Source organism: Malania oleifera, chromosome 1 (genome assembly GCF_029873635.1).
Source record: "Malania oleifera isolate guangnan ecotype guangnan chromosome 1, ASM2987363v1, whole genome shotgun sequence".
Lineage (NCBI taxonomy): Eukaryota > Viridiplantae > Streptophyta > Magnoliopsida > Santalales > Ximeniaceae > Malania > Malania oleifera.
Window position 1 is genome coordinate 99,485,942 of NC_080417.1, and position 24,982 is coordinate 99,510,923.

At 35.2% G+C, this 24,982-nt stretch overlaps 1 protein-coding gene across 4 annotated transcripts; it reads left to right on the forward strand.

Annotated features, from left to right (window-relative positions):
• Positions 1-6,706: 6,706 nt before the first annotated feature.
• On the forward strand, positions 6,707-24,694 carry LOC131147222 (probable galacturonosyltransferase 13). 4 transcript variants are annotated; one of them, XM_058096990.1, is made up of 6 exons: positions 6,707-7,739; positions 8,701-8,756; positions 8,900-9,055; positions 20,328-20,918; positions 22,658-22,960; positions 23,679-24,694. In XM_058096990.1, exons 1-6 carry the CDS (start codon positions 7,529-7,531, stop codon positions 23,961-23,963), a joined length of 1,602 nt encoding a protein of 533 aa, XP_057952973.1. In that variant the 5' UTR covers positions 6,707-7,528; the 3' UTR covers positions 23,964-24,694. The 4 variants fall into 4 exon arrangements, with proteins under 4 accessions (XP_057952973.1, XP_057952987.1, XP_057952980.1 ...); XM_058097004.1 differs by having other exon boundaries at positions 6,707-7,715; XM_058096997.1 differs by having other exon boundaries at positions 6,853-7,715; positions 8,897-9,055.
• The last annotated feature ends 288 nt before the right edge of the window (positions 24,695-24,982 follow it).

The window sequence follows — 24,982 nt, forward strand, 5'->3', positions numbered from 1 at the left end:
CACTCTGCCAATCTATGGCCAGCGATTTCATATGCCCTCGGATATAGAGCCAAACACTCTCAGCACTTGGAACAATTTCGGAACCACATTCCTACTAGCATTTCAACCAATCACACACACATGCATACTCATATAACCGAACAAACCACACCCATTTGGTAATCTAAAATCATGGTTTTCCAAACACATACAGTTTAAACAAGTCAAGTCACGACCATCCCTATAACACAATATAAATCAACATATACGTTCGGTTTTCAACAAAACCAGGGATGCAGCCCATCACCCCCTTTTTTCCCAAAACTGTAATCATGAAAAACCCATAGTTTTCCCCATTAGATCCCCCCAAATGAGTAGCCAAAACATACACAAGATCATGAACCATAGTTCTACCACGTCCAATTTCAAAAATAACTGATATAAACACAATTCCTCTTACCTTTCCCCAAATAGCAAATCCTGAACTCTAAGGCCCCTAAATAGTGAGCCGAGTTCCAAAACCTACAATCAATAGTACAGAAGATACTCACAAGACCGTTTCCTACACAACTACTATATCAGAAATGAAAATCGAGTCTTACCTCGATTTTTCACCAAAACCCAAAAATCTCCGAAACCGGATTCCGATCCGTAGGTTTTGTAGAGAATCTTTCCACGATCCTCGTGGTAACTTCATATTAACAATTCTCGCGACGAATGACAAAGAAATCTAGAGAGATGGAGGGTAGGGAGAGTTCTAGAGAGATATATATATATTTGAGTTTTCTTAGCTTGGAAGTAATGAAACTTCTATTTATAACTCTTTGGCCCGACCACTTCTCATCAACGAATTGCATCCTCATCGACGAGGCTCTATAGTTTTCTCATCGACGAGACCAAGACCATGTCGACGAAACCAAGACCTCGTCGATGAGTCTGGGATCTCCGGTTTTCTGAAACCCCTCGGCTTCTCCTCATTGACGAGCCTCTGAACTTCATCGATGAGACTTACATGGACTTCGTCGATGAATCCTTCTCAATCCCCAATTTGCCCCTCTCTTATTAATTTAAACCCATATATCACGGTTTGGGTTCTAACAAGTGAAGTGTAGAGTTCCCACCTGGAGTCTAGACCAACTATGATGTCATGACCCAAAATTCCTACTATATTATTTTTTTTCTTATCATATAAAGCTCTAATACTAACAATAATATCCACATAGTCAACCCGGACCCAAGATGGGGTACCGGGGATATACCTGTCCATAAATACGTACTATTTATGCAACAGAAAATATAAAGTACCTGAATCTCATATACAATACTAGACTTCTAATCATCCATCAACACATAACTATACATCTATCCCCAAAAGTCATCATACATCCTAAGGATTATACAAAAACATATCTCCCAACTCAAACACTTACCCTGAAACCAGGGCAGTACCACCAATCATCACATAAATATCTTACCATAACCGTAATTACAACTCAAGGTGTACAACACATCACTATATACATATCAGTACTCACAGACACTTACTCTTGACAAAACTATCTTGAACCCACCCCCGGAGTTCTCTAACCTTGGTTTCTCGTATTTCCTGAAATGTTAAGAATATTGGGATGAGACACCTCTCAGTAAGAAGGAATAAATTATTATCAATGTGTGGCAATATGAGTTTTAGTATGAAACAACTTAATAACTTATTCCCTAAACTCACATCTATATAATAATGAACCATCCTACAAACCATATTTTCTTTTTAGCCTGACATACATTCATAACCACATAATTTCATCATATGTATAACAAACAATCATTTGTAATTGTACTCACCCCTACATACTTAAAAATACATATTTTCCTTTAATTCAAGATTGCGGCACAACAGAGCACCATAAACATAATCATAACCAGGATCGTGGCTCAATAGAGCACCATACACATAATTAGGATCGCGGATCAACAGAGATATATAAAGATAATCATAACCAAGATCACGGCTCAACAGAACACCATAAACATAATCATAACCAGGATCGCGACTCAACAGAGCATCATAAACATAATCAGGATCACGGCTCAACCGAGCACCGTAAACATAATCATAACCAGGATCGCGGCTTAACAGAGCACCATAAACATAATTAGGATCGCAGCTCAATTGAGCACCATAAGCATAATTATAACCAGGATCGCGGCTCAACAGAGCACCATAAACATAATCATAACCAGGATCACAGCTCAACAGAGCACCATAAACATAATCAGGATCGCGGCTCAACGAGCACCATATACAAGATTATTCATTCCTTTTTATCAATTCCAGAAAATAATATAATACCATAATATTTCAATATCACTTTATTAAAAGTTCCCCCCCCCGGTCGTAACTATATAAAAGATAAATTATTCTCAGTGTTTCAAGAACTCAATATAAACTGTCATATCGTATCTCGGTATAAAAACCCACCATTTCATAAATCCACAATACTCTTAACAATCCCTGAGATCAATATTGAACAATATCTTTCACTGTATAATACCTTAGAAACCAACGAATTTGGTTATGCAATAATAGTCATTCTCATGCCACACGATTTATATAATAATCATAAAAATCTTGTAAATTTTTGAAAAGCCAACCGTTTGAATTGTAAATTTATGAGCCTAGGGTTATGCTACTAGATGTTATTTGTGAAAATGAAAAGTTAAAACGACAGATTTTTTGGATAATTATGTAAGAAATTAAATGTATATTTTTAGCATGTGAATGATGAATGTGGATTGACTTATTTTACAGTAAATGAATGAAATATGTTGTTAAATTGTGTGGCATGGGTAAAATGAAATTTCTGTGTTGAACTATGATATATGTATGAGATGCTGAAAATACTGGAAATGCATTGAGAATTAAAATGCGATATGATTTATTTTGCATGTGTTTGAGATTGTTAAATTACAATGTATGGTTTGAGAACTCCGGTGGACCAAATAGGCATAGTACTATTGCGGGTATTTTGTGGAAGCTCTAGTGCACCCTGTATCTTAGAGAGAGTGTGGAGACGGGATGGTCGATTGTGCTGGGAAGGTTAGGGTTCCCCTGGAGTCTAGACCAGTGTGGGAACAGCCAATTGGACCTACATACTGTAGAATGTGGTTATTTTCACTCTAGAGGGCCAACCAGGGTTAAGTCCATCTTATGGGCTACACAACCCATCATGGGGCGGAAGCATGACAATGATTTTTCCATTTGTATAGAGAGTTCTAAATGCATAATTGTTATTTTAACCATTGATAATATGAGAACAGAAGACATGAGATTAGCAGATATGAGAATAATAAATATAAGAATAGTAGAGGAGAATGATATGAAAACAGAATATGTGAAAGCAGACATGAATATACGAATGAGAAATGTGGAATATGAATGTGAAATGTGAAATATGAAGTGAATAGTATAGAGATAACAGATACAGATTAAAGAAAGAAATGTATTATATATTATATTATAGTATGTGTTTGAGGCGAAGTAAACACTTCGCTTGAGGGCTTGCTGAGAAAGGCGAGTGCCCTGATAGGTATCAGATGTAGCCATATTGGGCTGCATAACATATTAGGGCAGATGGCAGCTACTTGTATGGGGCGAGTAATCTTCCCTATTCTTAGGAACTTCTACTAGTAAACCTTTGTGTGAATGTGTGTTGTTACTGTAGGTTGCTTAAGGTATCAGAGCAGAGGGGTGCTACTTGTATGGATGGGTAATTACCCCAATCTTTGGGAACTCTTGTTGGTAAAATACCTTACATATGTTTGAGTAGGAGTAGAGAATGATTTCATAATTGTAGTTTCATTTGAAAATAATGAATATACATATATTTGTACACAAACCTCATGATAGTCACACACTGATTTAATGTATTCCATCCTTACTGAGATGTATCTCACCCGATAGCTGAATTTCATTTTTTCAAGACCTTCGCAGGATCGAGCTTAGGGAGTTTGGGGGCTGGTATAACATTTTTGTGTGTGTGTGTGTGTGTGTGTGTGAGAGAGAGAGAGAGAGAGAGAGAGAGAGAGAGAGAGAGAGAGAGAGAGAGAGAGAGAAAGGGGGTATGAGCTATCAGATGTGTATATTTTTTTGGGTTTGTTTATGTTTTAGAGATGTATATAGATGTTTGTGAATATCGGTTGTTTGGAGAATGCTTTTGAGATCATCGACTTGTAGAAACTCTGGTATATTATTGAGGTTGTTATTATTTCCGCCGCGTAACTGATATAGAGCCAAGTACATGTAATAGAACACGTGGCACCTGAACCCCACTTGGCGGGTTTGGGACGTCACAAGGTGGTATCAGAGATATATTTCAAATAACACTTCGGATCCTAGTTTTGCGTTCGGGGCATTACAATTTATATGATGGAAACCCATCCCAAGCATACGAGACAAGCATTCACAGGTAAGCATAATGCCCTTAACAATCTTAACTCGTGACACCATGCTACGCTGCGGGATAACTTAGAATGACAAGTCTTAATAATAAAATAAAACTCACTTATTTTATTAAATATTTTTAAATAAATATAATATATTTTAATAGTATGTAAATGTGTTCGAAACATGTATACTTTGAAAAAAAAATAAAAAAATTTGTGGACATTAATTTATGACATCTACAATGAAGGATCTAGGTGTAGCAACATTCCTTAAGATAAATTTAAAAATCATGGTTTGGGTGTTGTTGGGACATGGGAACAATCATTCCACATAGTTCAACAAAGAAGGAAGACCCTTTCCACTTCTATAAAACTCCACTGCGTGCTTTAACTTGTATGACTTGGTTACATGCTTAATTGTGTAAGTTGCCATGAGTGGTGAGCCTTTATATGGCAATGCAAAATTTTATTAGGCTCATCTAAAATATTATTAGGAGCTGGGCCACTTAGATGCTAGCTTTAAGTTGAAAACTTTACATTTAATAAAAAAATTAAGAGAAAATACATGCCTACTTCATAAACAGAAAAAAATGTCACTTTCATGCTAGCTTTAAGTTGAAAACTTTGTATTTAATAAAAAAACTAAGAGAAAATACATGCCTACTTCATCAACAGAAAAAAGGTAGTTGCCTGTCAGACTAAGATGTATCCAACTCATAGTTATAAGTATGACAGTATAAAGGAAAGAAAAGGGGAAAAATTGTAATAACATAATTAATGAAATAGATCATATCAAATGACTAGTTATAGATTTGAAAATTTACAAAAATAAAAGAAAGAAAAAGAATAGCCCTAAGATACAACACGATGAGACAATTGGTAATTTATCTAAATCCTATTAATTCTAAGGCTGAAATCAAGCAATGCCGAGTATTTGATTTTAAATGATAAATTTTAAAGGAATCTCCTAATGAAGAGCATAATCAAAATACTATATTTATTGAGTACTTCTCTTCAATAATTTGAACTACATGAACAAATAGGTTACTGCTTAGATTTAACTTCTATGAAAGCTTAGATTTAAACAACAAAATTTCCTTCATTGAACAACAAAATAGAATTGATTCACACGTGCACACGGAAATAAAGATTTTATTTAATATTGTGAATTGTAGATTTGTGGAAATAATTTTAAAGTGTGTAATTTAGTTCCGTTAATTTTTATATTGTGTGAAGTTAAGGCTTTAGACCTTTAGGTATGGAATAAATTTGGTGCACAAAGAGAAGCTAGAGAATATTTGCAAAGAGAAATATATAATTGTGCAATGGAATTATGAAATGACGGGAAAGAGGAAAAGAAATAATGAGGGTGAATCATAACATCGCAAAGGAATATGAAAATATATGGTTGTAGTATATAAGCATTAAAAGAAAATAATCATGTAAAATTGGCATGGGGCATAGTAATAGTGAGTTTTTAGGTCATAGAGCAACTATACATTATACAGATTTAACTTTTATCTTATTTTATAAATTTGAAATGACGTATGAAAATTAATATTTTAGAAGTAATGAATGAAAAATATTGTGATTATAATTTTCCATATACGTGGTGTCGGTAATGATAATCGACAACATAACAATTTGCAAAAAGATAGAAAAAGATTGTAATAATTGAGAGATAAGTTCAAATCTGTGCGTGAGAGAGCGATTTGCGTGTGTTTGTGTCACATCACAAGGAAAAAAAAATTAAATTTCTCTAGCTCCACAAGTTATTATAAGGACTTGCATAGTTAAAATTTTCTAATTTTGTATTTGAAGTTATGATATCGTAATTATACTTTCATTTTTCGTGATTAATGATAAAATATTTTACAAAAATTCGTGCTCATCATCACACTTGATATTAAGCCCGATGAAATTCACATGAACTTACAACAAAAAATAGTAATTTTCAATAAAAAAATGACCATTTATCTCCCCAATAATTAATACTGACTAATAATCATGTGTGCATGCCAATCTTACAAAATGCTTTTCATGGAATATATTTGAAACTTATATAAAATTAAATTTCAAATCTTTTTATTATTAACCAATCCAACTAATATCTATCTAAGAGTGTACTTAATTTCCTTATTCTATAATTTTCAAATCTCTCTTCCTAAAAAAGGAAGCTTCCACATCCACCCACCACCTAAGAATTGTATTCTATCTCTCCCTCCACACAGACACCCATTTCTTATTATCATTTTTTAAAAATATGTAACCCTGAAATCAAAGAGACACTTTGTTATTTTATTTACCTAATCATCTTCTCCAGCACCCCACATGCTCTCTCTCTCTCTCTCTCTCTCTATAGATAATCACATGATAATGTGAGCGAGATAAAAGGAGAACTAAAATTAACGAGACCCATACAGAAAGGCTCTCTTCAAAGCAAATGCTTCCCCATAAGCATAGGATTAGGACATAGCTATATTTAGCTTCCTCAATCATCCCCCACCCTCTGTGGGACCTCTGCCCTAATCTCCAGGTCAAACACAACACAGCCACCACCACCACCACCCTCGCTCTCTCTCTCCTCTGTGTGCGTGTGTGTGTTCGCATTTCTCCTTCTCTCTCTAAGCCAACACGGTTTTGAGTCTTTTGACTTGCAAGTTTGTTGTTTTTGTTTTCTTTTTAATCTTCTTCAAGAAAATTGAAAGTAGACCAAGGGACGGGACGTCCTCCAATCGAAAACTCTTGCAAACCAGAAGAAAGGGAAATTATACGAACTGGGTTCCCTCTCTCTTGGCTTCCCATTGTTTCTCTGCCCTCTTCGTGGTCGATCCATGGGCGAGGGAGGCGGTTTGATCCATTGACTCGTCTCTGCAATTCGAGTTTAACGAAACCCAAGTTGCGGAATCCAATGCGGGCTTCCAACATACCCGAAAGAGCCAATTCAAAGACGACCAAGAAGAGATCTCAAATCTCGGAATCTGTGCGGATCGGGGCTTCTTGTGGCGGTGGATCTGATGTCGAGTCTTGTGGGTCGTTTGGTGGGGTTGCGGGGGTGGAATTCTAGGGTTTCGGCGACGACGACGACGTGGCCGCGCAGACGACGATGCAGCTTCATTTCTCTCCTAGCATGAGAAGCATCACGATCTCGAGCAGCAATGGGTTTATTGACTTAATGAAGATCAAGGTCGCAGCTCGCCACATCTCTTATAGAACCCTCTTCCACTCTATCCTCATCCTCGCTTTCTTGTTGCCTTTTGTCTTCATTCTCACCGCTGTTGTTACCCTTGAAGGTGTCAACAAGTGCTCATCATTCGGTATTCTATCTTTTTATTGCAATCTCATTCGTCCCATTATTTGATTCTTCAGATATCTAGATGCGTATGTTGGTTTATATGTATGATTTTTTTCGTCTGCCGTTCTGCGTGTATGCTACAGATCTTGATTTGATTTGATTATGTCGCAATTACGTGAGCGTTTGTATAGCATCGATTTTTATAGTTAATTTTATTGGTTTTCCCTGAAGAGAGTGGGAGGGTTTCTGTTTCTAATATTTGGACCGATTTGATTAAAATGGAGCTGTAATAGTCGGGTTGGTTGGGTTCAAATGTGATGTGAATATTCATTTGGTATCTGACGTATCTTTTATGGTGGTTTGGTTCAAATGCTGGTATGTTTGTCAAGTATTCTGGTTATTTTAGTTGAGGTTGGTGAGGGATCTGAAGCAGATGAATCTTTCTGTGTTTCTTGAATTCACTGAATTACAAATGAAAATTTGATTTATTGTATAGCATTGATGGGGCAATGAGTGATTTCTATATTCACTAAACTGTTGGGTTGTAGAACTCGATTTCTGAATTCCATTTGACATGTTTTGAAACATTATGCAGTTTTGGTCTTTGTGCTTGAACTATTGGGCTTGAATGTGAGAATTCTTTCAGTACTTAAAATGTTTCTCTTGGATATATCTGTTTTACGAACTCTCAATTTTCACTTGCTTACCCAATTTGCCTTCTTAAATCTTGATTATGGTTTTTCTGTTTGTTTTGTTTGGTCTTTTGAGTTGCCGCTTTCTCTCCTTAATAAGATTTGGCTATTATTGTTTGTTAATACTTTTTTGGTTTTGTGCTCCTGATTTTAAGGTGTTACCCATTAACCTCATGTTTTTATTCTATTACCTGTTTTGAGCAACTGTATGGTTCTAATAGGAGTGCTGAAACTTTTCTTTGATATATGTTTGATTCATAACATCTATTCTCATTTTCTTTTTCAATTCAGATTGTTTAGGGAGACGTTTGGGACCAAGGCTTCTTGGCAGGGGTGATGATTCAGGGGTAAATAACTACTCTTTTCTTCTTTAATTTCTTTTACAGATGATATTTTACTGTGTGATTAATGGTTTTTTCCCCCTCCATTGGTGGAAAAATTTTATGATTTTATTTTAAGCTGGATGCTTTTGGTGGTAATGGTACAGCAGAAGCTGGTTAGAGATTTTTACAAGGTCCTCAATCAAGTGAACACTGAAGAAATCCCAAATGGTCTAAAGCTGCCAGATTCATTCAGCCAACTTGTTTCTGATATGAAAAACAATCAGTATGATGCAAGGACCTTTGCTTTTATGCTAAAGGCAATGGTATGTTTTATGTTACTTCAACGCTGATAATATAGTTATATTTTTCTTTCCTCGCTCCTCCCCCCCTCCCCCCCTTTTTACATTTCCCGGAAGAGGGATGGCAGATGCTTGTTTTGGAAGGTAGTATTTTTTCTTTTTTTAAGTTTTCATAATTTTAAATATTGCCCTCAAATTTTTAAATAGTTTTTTAAAAATAATTATCTGAGTGAAAAAATATCACCAGCTTGTTCATCAAAACACTATTTTGTTTTTGTTCAAAGAATAAATGAAAACATAAGTGTATCCTTTCTGGATCATAGCACCTGTAGACAACACTCAGCTCTATTTTATGGATGATCCTATGAAACACTTGATTTTAGTGGTGTGTTTTGTGTAGTGAATGCATGCCTTTTTGTGTTAAATTAACCACTTGCACTTGAACCTCCAGACTTTATTTATCCACTGACAGTAGTGCATCTGGCATGGGCCACTGGGTCTCGTCCTATTGAAAATTCTCCTCATTTAGGCAGAGAAAAGAGCAGTGGACCAGCGAGGAAATGATTTATTTGGAATGAGTTTTGCATAAGATACACTTACTAGATGATACATAGTTTAAGGAGATAGTCATTGTTGAAGCTTGATTTATCAGGCTGTAACAGTGATATATTGCTAAAATCTGATCTATTGCCTGTTATCTTACAAGCAACTTTAGTACCAGGACAGCCTTTTTAACCAAGAATTAACTAGGTCAAGTATGCAATTTGAGCCCATAAAGTCATTGTAACATGTTCCCTCTTTAATGACTCCCACTACTTGGAAAATATTGTTCAGCCAAGTTCACAACGGGTGTTCTCCTGAATCTCAACTAGCCAATTGCATCTTAATTACTTGCTATGCTACCTAAATTTGTTTAAGAAATCATTAAAGGCAATTCATCCATTAAAACACCATTTTAGAAATTGATTTTACTTTAATCAACAACCTCCATTCTTGAGGATAGTTCTGTCTTAAAAATATGCTACCTGAAAATGAGTGTTTCCACATGGAGCCCTTGATCACTTATGCTGAAGAGTGAAGACTTTGAAAAGCCAATATCTTTATTATGAAATTAGTTGCAATTTTTCATGTCAGAACATGAAAATTCGTTGTGTTCTTGTAACATGTAAGATTGAGGTGCATTTTGTGTTTGTAGTTTTAGAAGTTTCTATTTTGTTAATGGTTGGACAGCTGACACCTGTTTACATATGTACATATACACACATATACTAATGAGAAATTCAAGTGAAAATTTTAGGATAAAGTGATTTATGTTTTTTTTGTTTGTTTTTTGGGATGGGGTGGCGTGTGGTGAAGGTATTTCCTTGTGGACAATAGAGGTCTAATCGGGTTATTTTGGTTCGGTTACCAAAAACCAATGTCCAAACTGAAACAGTTGGTTTTCAAAACTCCAAATAGAAACCGAACTGGAAACCATTGGTTTGATAAAAAACCAAACTGTTAGTTTAACTAACCGGTTTGGTTAAATTTTGGTTTTTCAATGTTTAGACTGAAGAAAAAAAAATTGATACTTTGTGGGTCATCATCTAACCCACAGGGCTGTCTTGTGCCTAATTCAAAGCCCAGTGGTTCACCCAACTCGTCAAGACAGGCTGGGCTGGGCTTTAGCCGTTCTGTGTTGGGGAAGAGGAGTCTTACCATTTTGTAGGAGTGGAGAAGGATTCCCACTCATAATCTAGTTGATGTGGGACAACTGTAATAGAGGCTATAGAGCAGCTGAAGCCTGAAGGTAAAGGATGTGAAGCCTGAAGAGGGCATGTGGCTGCTGGCTACAATTCAAGGAAGAATTTATCCCACATTGGCCAGGAACAAGGAAAAGGGATTTTGATACAACAATAACAACAAAACCAAGCCTTAGTCCCACTAGGCGGGGTCGGTTATATGAATCTTTTTCCGTCAATTTATGCGATCATGTACCATTTTTTTTGATAGATTCAAGGATATTAAATCCTTACTCATTACCTCCTCCCAAGTTATTTTAAGTCTATCCCTACCCCTTCTATTGCCTCCCACAGTAACTAAGCCACTCTTCCTCACAGGTGCACTATGTGGCCTACGTTGCAAGTGTCCATGCCATATGAGTCGTCCCTCCCTTATCTTATCTTTTATAGGAGTTATACCTAACTTACCACGAATAGGTTCATTCCTTAATTTATCTTTCAATGTTATACCATTCATCCATCTAACATTCTGATCCATATAGCAAAAGGGATTCTTGATCTCTTTTAAAAATTTCAGTTTTGCTGACTAAACATCAAAATAAAGATGAGCAAATAAAAAAAAAACTAAATAATAAGTTTGCAGAATTAAGAAGAAATTAGAAATGCTTAATTATGTATAATATGAATACATTTATTTTAATGTTAAACTAAATACAAAATTATACTTTGGTTTTTTCGGTTTTTGGGTTTGGTTACATACAAAACCGAACCAAAAATCATTTTATTTTTTAAAAATTTAAGATCCAAAACTGAAAATCGAGTTGATCAGTTAAACAGTTCAGTTTTTGGTTTCTCAGTAATATTTGTACACCCCTAGTTGATATTGTGATATTATTATATTGATACAATTGCAACTGTGTCTTAGATCTTGTCAACTTTGATGAACTCTTTTGGGTGTTCACATCTTGATTCAGTAGTTGTTTATTAGAGTTTTCATTTGATATGTTTAGTGTGATATAGGAATGAAACGACTGAAAGAGAGAAACTGACTGAGCAATTTTAGAATTCTGGTGTGTTGTAATTTATGTTCTAGCTGGTTTCTCCCATCTGGGTGAATGCAGATGATGTGCTTGTGTGTTATAATTTATGTACTAGCTGACTTCTCCCATCAGGGTGAATGCAGACAATGTGCTGCTTGCCTATTCTTGGTTGCTTTTTTGCTAGTACCTCTCTGTGATGAAAGTTGTGTTTTCGAAGTTGTAATTCTAAAAGAACCTTAATTTTGAATACACACACACATTGGTCATTATGTGAATGATAAGATGAGGGCATCCAAAAAGCATTTAAAACTACAAGAATTTGGTTTAAGATGTGGCAACATGGTAGGAATAAGGAAAGCTTGGAGTAGTATGAAGAAGCTGGAAAAAGTTGCAAAAGATGTTGTTACTGAAGCTAAACTTAGAGCTAATGAGTTGTATTCTGGACTATAGACAAGAAAAATGGGAGAGCATATGCAAACTCTCTAAGATTAAAGAAACAAAGAGTTGAGGACCAAGGTAAAATAGAATGGGGAGAGCATATGCAGACTCCTTAAGATTAAAGAAGCAATGAGTAGAAATCGAGGTAATATCAAATGTAAAAAGGTGATGACACTGTGTACTATGAGTTACTAAAGAAATATGGCAAAATTATTTGATAAAAACCTAGTAGAAGGAAAATACTTAGAATTGACAAATGAGGAAATACTAAAATTTTTAGATATATTCATATGATGTATGTAAAGTTTGAGTATGCATTAAAAATATGAAAAATGAGAAAGTTGTAGGACTGAATGTCATCCCTATTGAAGTTTGGAAATGCTTATGAGATAGTGAGTAGTAGACTAGTTTGTTTTATTGATTTATTAGTACTAATAAATATTATATCAACCGGGAAAATCACTTTAGTACATATGAGGAGATATGCAAAATTGTAAAAACTATTGCAGAATTAAATTAATGAATCATACCATGAACCTCTGGAGTGTGTTGTAATCAAAGATGCAAAGCACATTGAGGCGCAAAGGGTGCCTATAGCCTAGGCGTGAGGCATGGGCACATTGCAAAGATTGGGGCACACATTTATTAAAATTGTCTGTGAAATGCTCTATATGATTTATTCTTGATTGTAAAAACATCAGCTCTAGTATATGAATTTTAAAATATCAAAATATTCAAACTGGAGCATAAATGAATAATATAAAAAAATTTCAATAATATGCAATATTCATGGCATATATTCCACAAAATAGAAGCAGAAATAAGCAGCAGGGGAAAAAAAAACAGCAATAGCTGCAGCGGAGCAGCTCTGACCTAGACATTCCAGGAAAAAAGCACCAAGTATTCATGCTAGAAATTCCATTTAACAGAAGCAGCTAAGAAAAGAAGATGCTTTGAGGAAAAAAAAAAGGGCGCAGCTTCCAAAGAAAAAGTGAAAAAGAGAAAAAGTTGGGGGGAAAATGAGAAGAGGAGGAACAGGAAAAAGGAGCAGAAATTCCAAAAAAAAAAAAAAAAAGGACAGCTAAAGAAAAACGAGAAGTGTCAAAAAGGGGGTTGATGCTTTGACTGAGAGCAGTGCCGCTGGCCAGAAGAAGAAGAAGAAGAAGCCTGAGAGGAGCAGAGCTGAAATGTCCGGAGAAAGTAGCAGAAGTTCCACAAAAGCAGCAGCTGTAACTGAAAGCAGCAGAGCGGTGGAATCACTAATTTTGGTTGATCAGGAAGAAGGAAAAAAAAAAATGATGAAAAGGAAGGATGGGCCTGGACTGCCTGGTCAAAGAAGAAGAAGAAGAAGAGGAAGTGACTTTAAGTAAGTCTTCAATCAATCAGATCTTGAGAATTGGCCTTGGGAATCTAGAATTGGCCTTTGATAGCAGTGCTGCCTTTATCATGCAAGGTGCACTTCATTCATGTTTATGTTATACCTACTTTTTCCCCCCTCTCCCTCTCACCTCATTGTGGCTTGGTTCGCCTCTTGAAGGTCACCTTTCTTCAATCCCTATGAAGCACAAGCCTCATCGCCCCAATGCACGTTCCGTCTAGGCTCACCACTACTATGCTTTAGAAAAGGTAAATTGAACAAAGACTAAGGGTAAAAATGAAGATCTCCGAATCAATTTGATATTTCTCTCAGTAGATCAATCATATAGGCTGTGTATTTCCCTAAAACATTTAATGGAAAAGTTTAGGGAAAAGAAAATGACATGGCAGGGTGTAGGTAGTAGGTATTTTCATGTTATTAAGGGCATGTTGTGTTAGGACTACAGGAATTTAAGAAATTCTCAATCATGATCTGTTTGAGACCTTATAATTTTGCTTTCATTATGGATAAAATTATAGACATCCAAAATGAGGTTCCATGTTGTATGTTGTTTGCTGATGACATTGTCTTGATGAAAATAGAGGTGGAATGGAATCCAAGAAGATAAAGCTTTAGAGTTTAGAGGTTTGTAAAGAAGCAGAAGTAAGATGGAATACATTTTAGTAATTTTGTAAGGAGTAATAGAGAAAGGATTAAACTTGATGGTCAAGAAATTCCCACTAGTAGTAGATTTTGGCATCCTGTGCAAGTTGAAGGAGATATTGAAGATGTGATGCATTGAGTTAAAGCATGTTGGGTAAAATGGAGAAGCACTTTTGGTGTTGGTGGCTGTTGAATACCCTTAAACTTAAAATAAAATTTTTATAGGATAGTTATAATACTAGCCATGTTATGTATATCAAAATGGTGGGGGCTTGGGGCAACCAAGAAACAATATATCCAAAAAGTAAATGTAGCAGAAATGAGAATGTTAAGGTGGATGAGTACTATAACTCTTACAGATAAAGCAAGGAATGAGGTTATGAACACATTCTTGGTAATTTAGACATATCAATAGTTGAAAGATAAGGGAAAAGTGGTTAAGATGGGTTTGGCACTTTCCACATGGATTAAATTGAGTTATATGCTCTAGTGAGAAAGAGTGATTTAGTTGATGTTAGAGGTTATAGGAGGGGCAGGAATAGCCTTACTAGCTTGGACCAACATAGTAAATAAGGATTTTGTGGCTCTCAAACTTGCCAAGGGTGCTGCCCTAGATTTTGAAATATGGCAAAAAGGGATTTGGCCTAGGGGACTTAAAGGCTAGGTTGTTGTTGTTGTTTAGCTCGGCCATATTGTGCATGCTATTTCACATCTCACAATGTTGTACCTAATGTATTGTGAAGAACTCTATACCTCTGGAGTGGTTGGTATTCTCCTTGTGCATTTTATTTGTATACTTTAAATTTGTGTTCCTCCCCTTTATAATGCCTTAGATTGTGCACAATGGCGAAAAGGAATTTATGTAGGACCCCACTTAGGGAACTTAAAGGCTTGGTTGTTGTTGTGTACCTTGGCCATAGTGTGTATGCTATCTCACATCAGACAACTTTATCTAATGTATTGGGAAGAACTCTATACCCTTGGTTGGTATTCTCTTTGTGCATTATATTTGTATACTCCAAATTTGTGTTCCTTCCCTATAAAATGTTTTTTAGTACCATCACGTTTACTCCTTCAAAATTTCACCATCCAATTCTTGAATTCCTATTCTATCCTATCGTTGCGGTGCTTAAGCAGTTTTTTTTCCCCATTTCCTCCCAAAAAAGTCAATAGATAAAGTATTTGATTAGTTTAGTCTTGAACATTATCACATTTTCCATCCCTTTCCTAGTTGTGTTTTTCATATTATTGTTTTTTGATATGACTAACCTATCTAGTCGTCTTTTTGTTTGGTTTGGCCTTGCTATACTTATGCAATAGTTAGGGTCTGTTCACTTCTGGAAAACATTTTTCATTTTCCATTTCCAACTTTATGAAGAATTACAAAAAATGCCATCTTATTTTCTAGTTCTTCAACATTTATATAGGAAAGTTGGAGATGAAATAAGGTAGTTTTATTTATTTATTTATTTATTTTGTTGGTAATTTTAAGAAAATAACAACAACAACAAACCTTAAGTCATACCAAGTGGGGTCGGCTATATGAATCCTTTTTCGCCAATTCACCTGATCAAGAGCGTTTTCCTCTATTAGATTAAGGGCTATTAAATCCTTCCTCACTACCTCATTCCAAGTTATTTTAGACCTACCTTGCTAGTTTTCATGCTAGAAATAATAACTAACTCACTCCTCCTCACAGGTGCTCTACTAGACATGCGTTTCAAATGACTAAACCATTTAAGTCGCCCCTCCCTTATCTTGTTTTTAACCGGTGCTATGTCTAAATTATTGTGTATATGCTTATTTCTTACTTTATCTTTTAATGTTAAACCACTCATCCACCTTAAAATTTGCATCTTAGCAACTTTTATTTTTTGTACATGTTCTTAGTTGCCCAACACTTTGAATCATAAAGCATTGCTGGCCTTATAGCTATCTTATAAAACTTTATTTTTAATTGTAAGGGTATATTACGATCACACAACACACCTGACACACTCCTTCATTTTACCCAACCTGTTTTAATTTTATGTACTACATCTTGTTCAATTTCTTCTTTAGCTTGCATAATAGAACCAAGATATCTAAATCTATCAATGCTATTAATCTTTTGATTATCAAGGTTAATCTTCTTTCTGTTGCTACTCCTTACATAAGTGAAATTACATTTCATATGTTCTATCGTATTCCTACTTATCCTAAACCCTTCAGATTCTAATGTGACTTTACAAAGTTCTAGCTTAGGTTCCACTCTGCTCCTATTATCTTCAATTGACAAGATATCATTTGCAAACAACATACACCAAAGGATCTCATTATGGATATTCCTAGTTAGTTCATCAATTGCTAAAGTAAAAAGACATGAACTCAAAATAGAACCTTGATGTACACCTATTGTAGTTGGAAAATCTATAGATTCTCCTCCTATAGTCCTAACGCTAATCACTACTCTATCATACATATCCCTAATGACCTCCGTATATCTGCTACAAACTCCTTTCTTTTCTAAGACCCACCAAAAAAGTTCTCTAGGTACTCTATCATAAGGTTTCTCTAAGTCAATAAAAATCATATGGAGGTCCCTCTTCTTTTCCTTGTACTTTTCCTTTAAACTTCTTAACAGATAAATGGCTTCTGTTGTTGATCTCCCAGCCATAAAACCAAATTGATTTTTTGAAATCTTCATTTCTAATCTTATTATATGTTTAATTATGCTTTCCCATAATTTCATCGTATGACTCATTATCTTAATTCCATGGTAGTTGTTATAGTTTTGAATATTGCCTTTGTTTTTGTACAAAGGTACTAACGTACTTTTTCTCCATTCTTTTGGTTCTTTTAACATTTTCTTGGTTTTTATAATAGTGTTGAATAGATTAGTTAACCAAATAATTCCTTTATCCCCTAAACATTTCCGAACCTCAATTGGTGTTTTATCTGGTCCTATAGCTTTCCCACTTTTCGTCCTTTTTAATGCCATCTTAACTTCAAAGACTCTAATTTTACGAATAAATCTCCTATTTTTAGTCGTCTCCTCATTGGTCACTTCCAAGCTCAATCTTTCATTTTGGTTTCATTAAGCAACTTATCCAAGTATCTACACCACTTTTTTTTTTGTCTTCTTCTCTAATTAAGACATTTTCATTCTCGTCCTTTATACATTTTACATACCTAAATCTTTGCATTTTCTTTCTCTAGCTCTAGCAAGTTTATAATTGTCTTTTTCTCCTTTTGTAGATAGTTATGGGGGTCTTTTGAAATAATTATGAGTAGTTATAGGGATAAATTTAGCATAATTATAAGGGTATTTTAGGAGAGTTGTGGGTAGTTAAAGGAGTATCTTGGAATACTCATTGGTAGTTATAGGGATAAATTTGACATTTTTGAAATATGACACCAAATAGGGGAATCTCCTTTATAATAGTATAGAAGTATCATACGCTTTATGTTTATCTTCGCTAATATTTTTATTTTTATTTTGCATTTTTTCTTGTTTTTTTATATTTTTCACGATTTTCTATATTTCTATAATTTTTTCATATTTTATAGCAATTTCTTTTTATCTTAACGGTTTTTTAGACTTCTTGATCCCACCACCAGTATTCCTTTGGACTCACCTAAACCTCCTAAACCTCTTTTGCTATCCTTACGATAGAATTCACCATTTTACACCCCACATTTGTTCATTCTATCTTTGAATTTAACTATATTATCTCCCTTCAAGTTCCACCATCTAGTTCTCTTATGTTGATTTATGCTGTTACTCTTCCATTTTTTAATATGTATATGTAATACAAAGACGCTATGTTGTGTAGCCAAACTTTCACCTATAATAACTTTATAATCTTTAAAAGATAGACGATCTTTGTTCTTAGTTGAGAATAAATCCATTTGGCTTTTATTATACCCACTCTTGAAAGTTATTAAGTGTTCTTCTCTTTTTATAAAGCAAGTATTCAATATAACCAAATTGTATGACATGGTAATTTTAAGAAAAATGGGAATAAAAATGGAAACTGTTTTCCACAAATGCATAGAGGCCCTTAAGCAGTGCATTTCCTAGATAATGTTAATAGAGGAAATTCTTGCTCAGTTTTCAATTTGTTTTTGCTAATATATGATATGCACATACATGGGGCAATAAAAATGAATTAGGCCGTTGGATTGAAAAATTCATTGCATGCCTAGCTTGATGATCTAATTTGGGCACCATCTAATATCTAATTGGGCTGGATCAATGTGGTCAAACCTAGAGTTATTTTAAATTTTAAAAATCTTAAAGTAGAAATAAAAAATTTGAATGTATTGATCCTATGTGATTGTCAGACTCACATTCAATCAGCTCGTTATGAATAATATGAACTTTCAAATAGTTGAGAGTATTTCTCATAATTCCATGTGACCCGTCAGAAAACAAGCGTCATGAATCTTAGTGAACTGTAGGTGTTAGGTGAGGATTGCCACATGTCTCTCCATGTGTGAGCAACTGTGCATGTGTGCGTGCATGCAGCAATAAATCCTAGAATTTTGTTTCTCTTTTGGTTTGTTTTTGAATCCCACATCTTTTATGTGCTGCCTCTCTCATTATATCTCACATCTTTTGTGCTGCTTCTTTCACTATCAAGGTTTTTAAATTTAACTTTTTAATTTTTTTTACAAATCTTCTTTTCTCTTAATGTGATTTATTCTGTATCATATTGATCCTAATGCGACCATAAGCTGTGGCATTAAATTGCAAACCTGAGATTGTTATGCTGTACACTGTTTATCTTCCTGGAGGCAAAGATATATGGTTGGATTGCAGAAAGTACTAGAGTAAAAAGCAAAGACAGAGAGAGACAATTTGAAGTGCTCCATAAATTATGACAGGAAGGGTTTAAGAAGAATTTTTAAAACGAGTTGTTTGAGTTTTGTAGTTTTCTTTTCTTTCCTCTTCTTTTTCTTTTTACCTTGTTCGTAAAATTTGTGAAAAATGTCAACTGATCTGTAGGCGGGGACGGATGATAGTAATTTGCTCCAATCTGAAACATAAATAAAGACAACTATAATAAGGGTTCTGTATGCAAATAAAAAAATGAGGGATCTGTTTTTTTGACATGAAATGGGACTTCTTGTTTGAAACTTGGAAAATATTATGGAAAGGAAATTAAAATACGAAGGATTCCATTTCTTCATGTTTGGTTATTAAGGAAAGTGAGAAGGATAATAAAAAATATATATATGCCAAATCAATGAACAAAATTTTGATTTTACAGATCAATAACATTTAATTTTTCTTAATTTTTAATTATATTAGAACAATTTTCCATTCTAATAGTATTTGATATAGAGAGAAGACATAATGGAAATTGAATTTCCTTCCTACTTTATTTTTCTTTTCCTAAACAAAATACTTATCCAAATGGGCCCTTAGTTTGTATTTCTTCCATTCTCTCTTGATAAAGTTTCTTTTGCTATAAAAAATGTTCTCTGTTGCTTCTCTCTTGAATGGAAGTTTAATTTTCATGACTTCTAACAAAGATATTAGACTACTATCACATAATTTGCAATTCAAACTGCATAGAGAAATGGATGTGCAGTTCTCTTGTGCTCTGATAAAATGATTCTCCATCTGCCTTCATATATTAGAATATTTAATCATTAGCCTTCTGAGTGCTGATATTTAGCTATGGAACTATCTTAACCATTGTTTTCTAGGTAAGCCACTCTCTTTTTAGTTATCATCATATTTTCATGGCTGCTCTTTTCCCTCCAATTTCTTTTGAATTCTTGTATATTTTTCCTTCGTTGTTTTTTTAAGATGATTGCATCTTATTTATAATCTTTTTACATACATTTAGTCTTCATAATAATATTTGAGAAGTGTCTTGGTAAGTGTTTATACGTAATGAGAAATTGCTTGTTCTTGTTAGTGGACGCTGATTGATTATTGTAGTTCAGTAGTTGTATTATCAACCCTGCTATCTATTTTGTTTCAGTTTCAGACTTTCAATTATGGAGAGGATATAACATTTGTTTTATGTATAATATATATATTTCCATGTATTTTTTCAAAAACTTCATGATATTTTTAACAGATGGAGAAACTTGAAAGGGAAATCAAGGAATCAAAGTTGGCAGAGTTGACGAACAAACACTTTGCAGCAAGTTCCATCCCAAAAGGCATTCACTGTCTCTCTCTGCGTTTGACTGATGAATATTCATCTAATGCTCATGCACGCAGACAGTTGCCTTCTCCAGAATTACTTCCCTTACTTTCTGATAACTCTTACCATCACTTCATCTTGTCAACTGATAACATCTTAGCTGCTTCAGTAGTGGTCACCTCTGCTGTGCAGTCATCTTTAAGACCTGAAAAAATAGTCTTCCATGTCATCACAGACAAGAAAACTTATGCGGGTATGCATTCCTGGTTTGCATTAAACCCCATCACCCCTGCAATTGTTGAAGTAAAAGGTGTTCACCAGTTTGACTGGTTAACAAGAGAGAATGTTCCGGTGCTTGAAGCTGTAGAGAACCATAATGGGATTAGGAGTTACTACCATGGGAATCACATTGCTGCAGCCAATCTCAGTGAGACTACTCCGCGAGTCTTCGCTTCAAAATTACAGGCTAGAAGTCCAAAATACATTTCATTACTCAACCATCTTCGCATATATTTACCAGAGGTAATCAGATGTGATGTGAGACTTTTCCCCTTTTCTTATTATTATGGAGTTCTACTATGATGCTGAATTTGGAACTGTGGTTCTCTTGATTGTTTGAAGAAAATAACACATCCATTAGGTATTGTTTTGGAGGTAATGCTTGTTTGAGGGCACAGGAGAATCTCTCTCTCTCTCTCTCTCTCACTCTCTCTGTTGTTCATACATACATGTGCGTGCATGCATGCACACCCAAACACCCACTCACATCCTCATGCACCCTCCACACCCTATAGACCTTTGACTGATGGTGAAAAATGCATTTTAGTTTTTTTAGTTGAGTATTTTTATACAATGAAAGTCTAACGGAAATAGATATTGTGTGATTATGGTATTCCTGATTTTTTTTTTTTCAAGTTTGAACTCAAGTAACTGGCAATAATACATTGAAAAACTGAGATGCTCAGGTCGAGGAGTTCAGCTGAGGGATTCTATTGGGAGTTCTTTTACGAGATGAAGTGTTGAACAATGAAAAAGTGAAGTAGAGAATGAAGAGGTTGGTGGTGGTTTTGATGGTGCAACAGAAGTTGCTGGTGTTCCAAATGGTGATCAGGTTCAAAAGTGGAAGATTATAGTGGAAGCAAGTCATAAAGTGCTGAGCATTTCTGCCTGCAACTAGTAAGGTTTATGCTGGCAGGAAATCTAGGCATGCAGGTTTTGAGTTGTACAAAGGGGTTGGTGAGAAATGACTTGATGAGGAGATGTGTACTACTATAACTTCAAAAAGATAATAATAATGGTAATTTTATTATTTTGGAGAGCCAGCTTATTTGAGGGTTGTATTAGGAGAAGGTTAGTGAAGGGTGGTCTGCCAGAGGCAAATTAAAATGAGACCATGTGACTGATTAGGAGCGTGATTTTGACAGTGAGTTTACGTGTGATGGACATTCATTATTAGATGAATTTCACGAGCAATATGGGTATTGTTTCGGCTTCTGATTCCTCAAATTTAGTGGGTGACATTTCTCGTGTGCTAGCAACTCCTTTAGAAGGTTTGTATGGTGTTTCTGTTCTGGAGGATGATGGCGTGGGTAAAATATTTGTGAAACTGGTCTTAATAGCGGAGGTGAGTGAGAAGGGTATCGAAGCTCCAATAATTGATGGATAAGATGGGTTTGTGGTTGCTTGATCTGGGGGGAACATGAAGTTCAGGTTGATGTGATAAGAGCAATATGGAAAAAAAAAAAAGAAAAGAACAGAAAGGAAAAGCCATTGTGAACCGGCTGACTTAAAATATTTGATAAATTATGATGGAAAGGGTTGAGAAGGGATTTTTTTGAATTAGTTACTTTAATTTTTTCACTTTTGTGGACTCCTTGCCCACCTTTTGATGTAATTCTTTCTTCTCTATCTCAATAAATTTCTTTTGTTATTTAAAAAATTTTTGAAAGTAGTATTTTAAACATTCAATGGCTTGGGAAAAATGGAGATTGGAGAGGTAGGAACTGAAAGAAAAATTGTCATCTTGGCAATACGTTGTGACAGAATTTGAGATTTCTTTTGTAGCTTATGTGGATGACTCTGTGATGTCTTCATCATGCGATTGGGAATTTGGACATTATTTGTTCCTGCCATCAGCTATTGGCTCATGAATGTGTTTGCTAAGGATTGTTTTATGTCTTTTTGTTTACATTTTAAAAATCATTGTAGGTTTTTTTTTTTTGGTTTATTAAAGTGCACTGACTACATACATTTTTTAACAGCTCTTTCCAAACCTTGACAAGGTAGTATTCGTAGATGATGATGTTGTAATTCAGCGTGATCTGTCTCCACTATGGGATATTGACCTCAGGGGAAAGGTAAATGGAGCTGTCGAAACATGTAGAGGTGACGACGAATGGGTAATGTCTAAGCGATTCAGAAATTACTTCAATTTTTCTCATCCTCTTATAGCGAAGAATTTGAACCCTGATGAATGTGCATGGGCTTATGGGATGAACATCTTTGATCTAAGTGCTTGGAGAAAGACGAGTATAAGAGACACTTATCATTCATGGTTGAAGGAGGTAAGATTCAAATACATGTGTTTCCCTTACAGTTCAATCCTTTGTTGATTCAGCTTATATTGGGGAGTTGAGAAACAGTAAAATGTGTTGAACTTGACAAATGAGCATTTTCCTATCTTCCAAATCACTAAAACCATTTTCTTTTTGTCTATAGTGTAATCACTTTGTTGTGAACACTGCCTCTTTTTGTTATGCAAGTCATTCGGTGCTCGAGTGTCACCCTTGTTATGTGTTTTTCTTTTTCTTTTGGCCTAGGTTTCTTTGGTGGTGGCAGGGTTATGGTTTAGGATTGGGTCATGCATCATTTTTGTGATAAATTCTTCTTTTTGATTAATTATTTTGATGTTTATATTTCTTGTCTGGACAAATTGAGTTTTCTTTCCTAAATTTGGCAAAATGACATTTCTAGCTTTGGAAAAATATTGCAAAATTTTGAATTGCTTAATATTTTGATCAGTTCTCCCCATTAAGATTATCATTGTGCTGATATTTTCTCTAGATTTCATTAAGGATCTAAATGCAACCAAGGGAAAATTTGGGACTCACTAAAATTTTGGAATTTAAGCATTGATCTAGATTATCACTATTGTCAAATATTGAAACCTCTTTTAACTTCCTGGTTGAGTTTTTAGTTGCTTCAACAAATCTGGTTAATGGAAATGCTGGTAAATGTAAGATTGTCAACCATTTCTTAGTCATATTGCCGCCTGTGTTGCAGAATCTGAAGTCAAACCTGACAATGTGGAAACTAGGAACATTACCGCCTGCGTTGATTGCATTTAAAGGCCATGTTCACCCAATCGATGCATCATGGCACATGCTGGGCTTGGGTTACCAGAATAATACAAACATTGAGAATGTGAAGAATGCTGCAGTTATCCACTACAACGGTCAATCAAAGCCATGGCTGCAGATTGGCTTTGATCATCTCAGGCCATTTTGGACCAAATATGTCAACTACTCCAACGACTTCATAAGGAATTGCCACATGTTGGAGTCATAGTCGGATCAACTCGGCCAGTTGAGACAAAAACCAAAAAGTGATATTGTTGCGTAAGCAAGTTTTTTGGCTGCTAAAAATTCTATCGAGATCTATTTGTGAAGACACCACAAGAAGCAGAACAGTGGATTGGTGTCCAAAGAGGTATTACTTTCCAGCTCCAGGTTCGCTGCTGTCCCTAGCACATGTGCTGAAGAGGACTTCCCAGCATCACTATTCAATAGCATGGGCTTGAGATTCATTCTTTCATGTAACATAGCAACGCTGTCGTTTATTTTTTTGGTCGGAAAAAAGGGATAAATTCTCGTCTTCCCAGGTGGGGGGAGGGGGGGGGGGGGGGGCATCCTTGCCACCGCATATTTTTGAATACACATGTTTTTTGAAAAGAACAAATTGCCCATCTTGGATTGCAACACAGATTTTGGTGCAAGAAGAAGAGGAAGGCTTCATCAGCAGGTCTCTTGTGAGGCTCCCATATTTCTCCAGAAGCATTTTTTCCCCCCCAAATTTTTTGTTTTGCGTTTTTTTTTTAATTCCCCTGTTCTTATTTCTTGTAGTACCTTCCATTTTTTGCCCCTTGATTGCTTGTCATAATTGTGATTTTAGGAGTAGGCCGTGGAGATTGCCTTATAGGTTGCATTGTATGGGGAACTGAACGAAAAATATATCGGTATTTGTTATGTACCTTCTTGAGAAGCATTCAAATGTGCAGAAAAAAAATATATTTTTTCTCACCTGAAATCTCTTAATTTATTTATTTTATTGTATTTTCTTTTGACCTTGCATCAGTTCATCCTCGCCTGTGCTTTTCTCAAGATCTCTTGGCTGTCATGACTCATTTGCAACCAGACATTGGTAATGATCAATATTTCCTACAACATATATATATTTTTTAAGATTAGGCAGGTGATGGTATTATGGTGTCCTTAGCTTTTTATTATATTGGCAGCTGAAGTAGTTGTGGCCGCCGTTGTTGTATTTGGACTCTGTAATTATGACTTCTCCTGTCGTGGCGTCTGCTG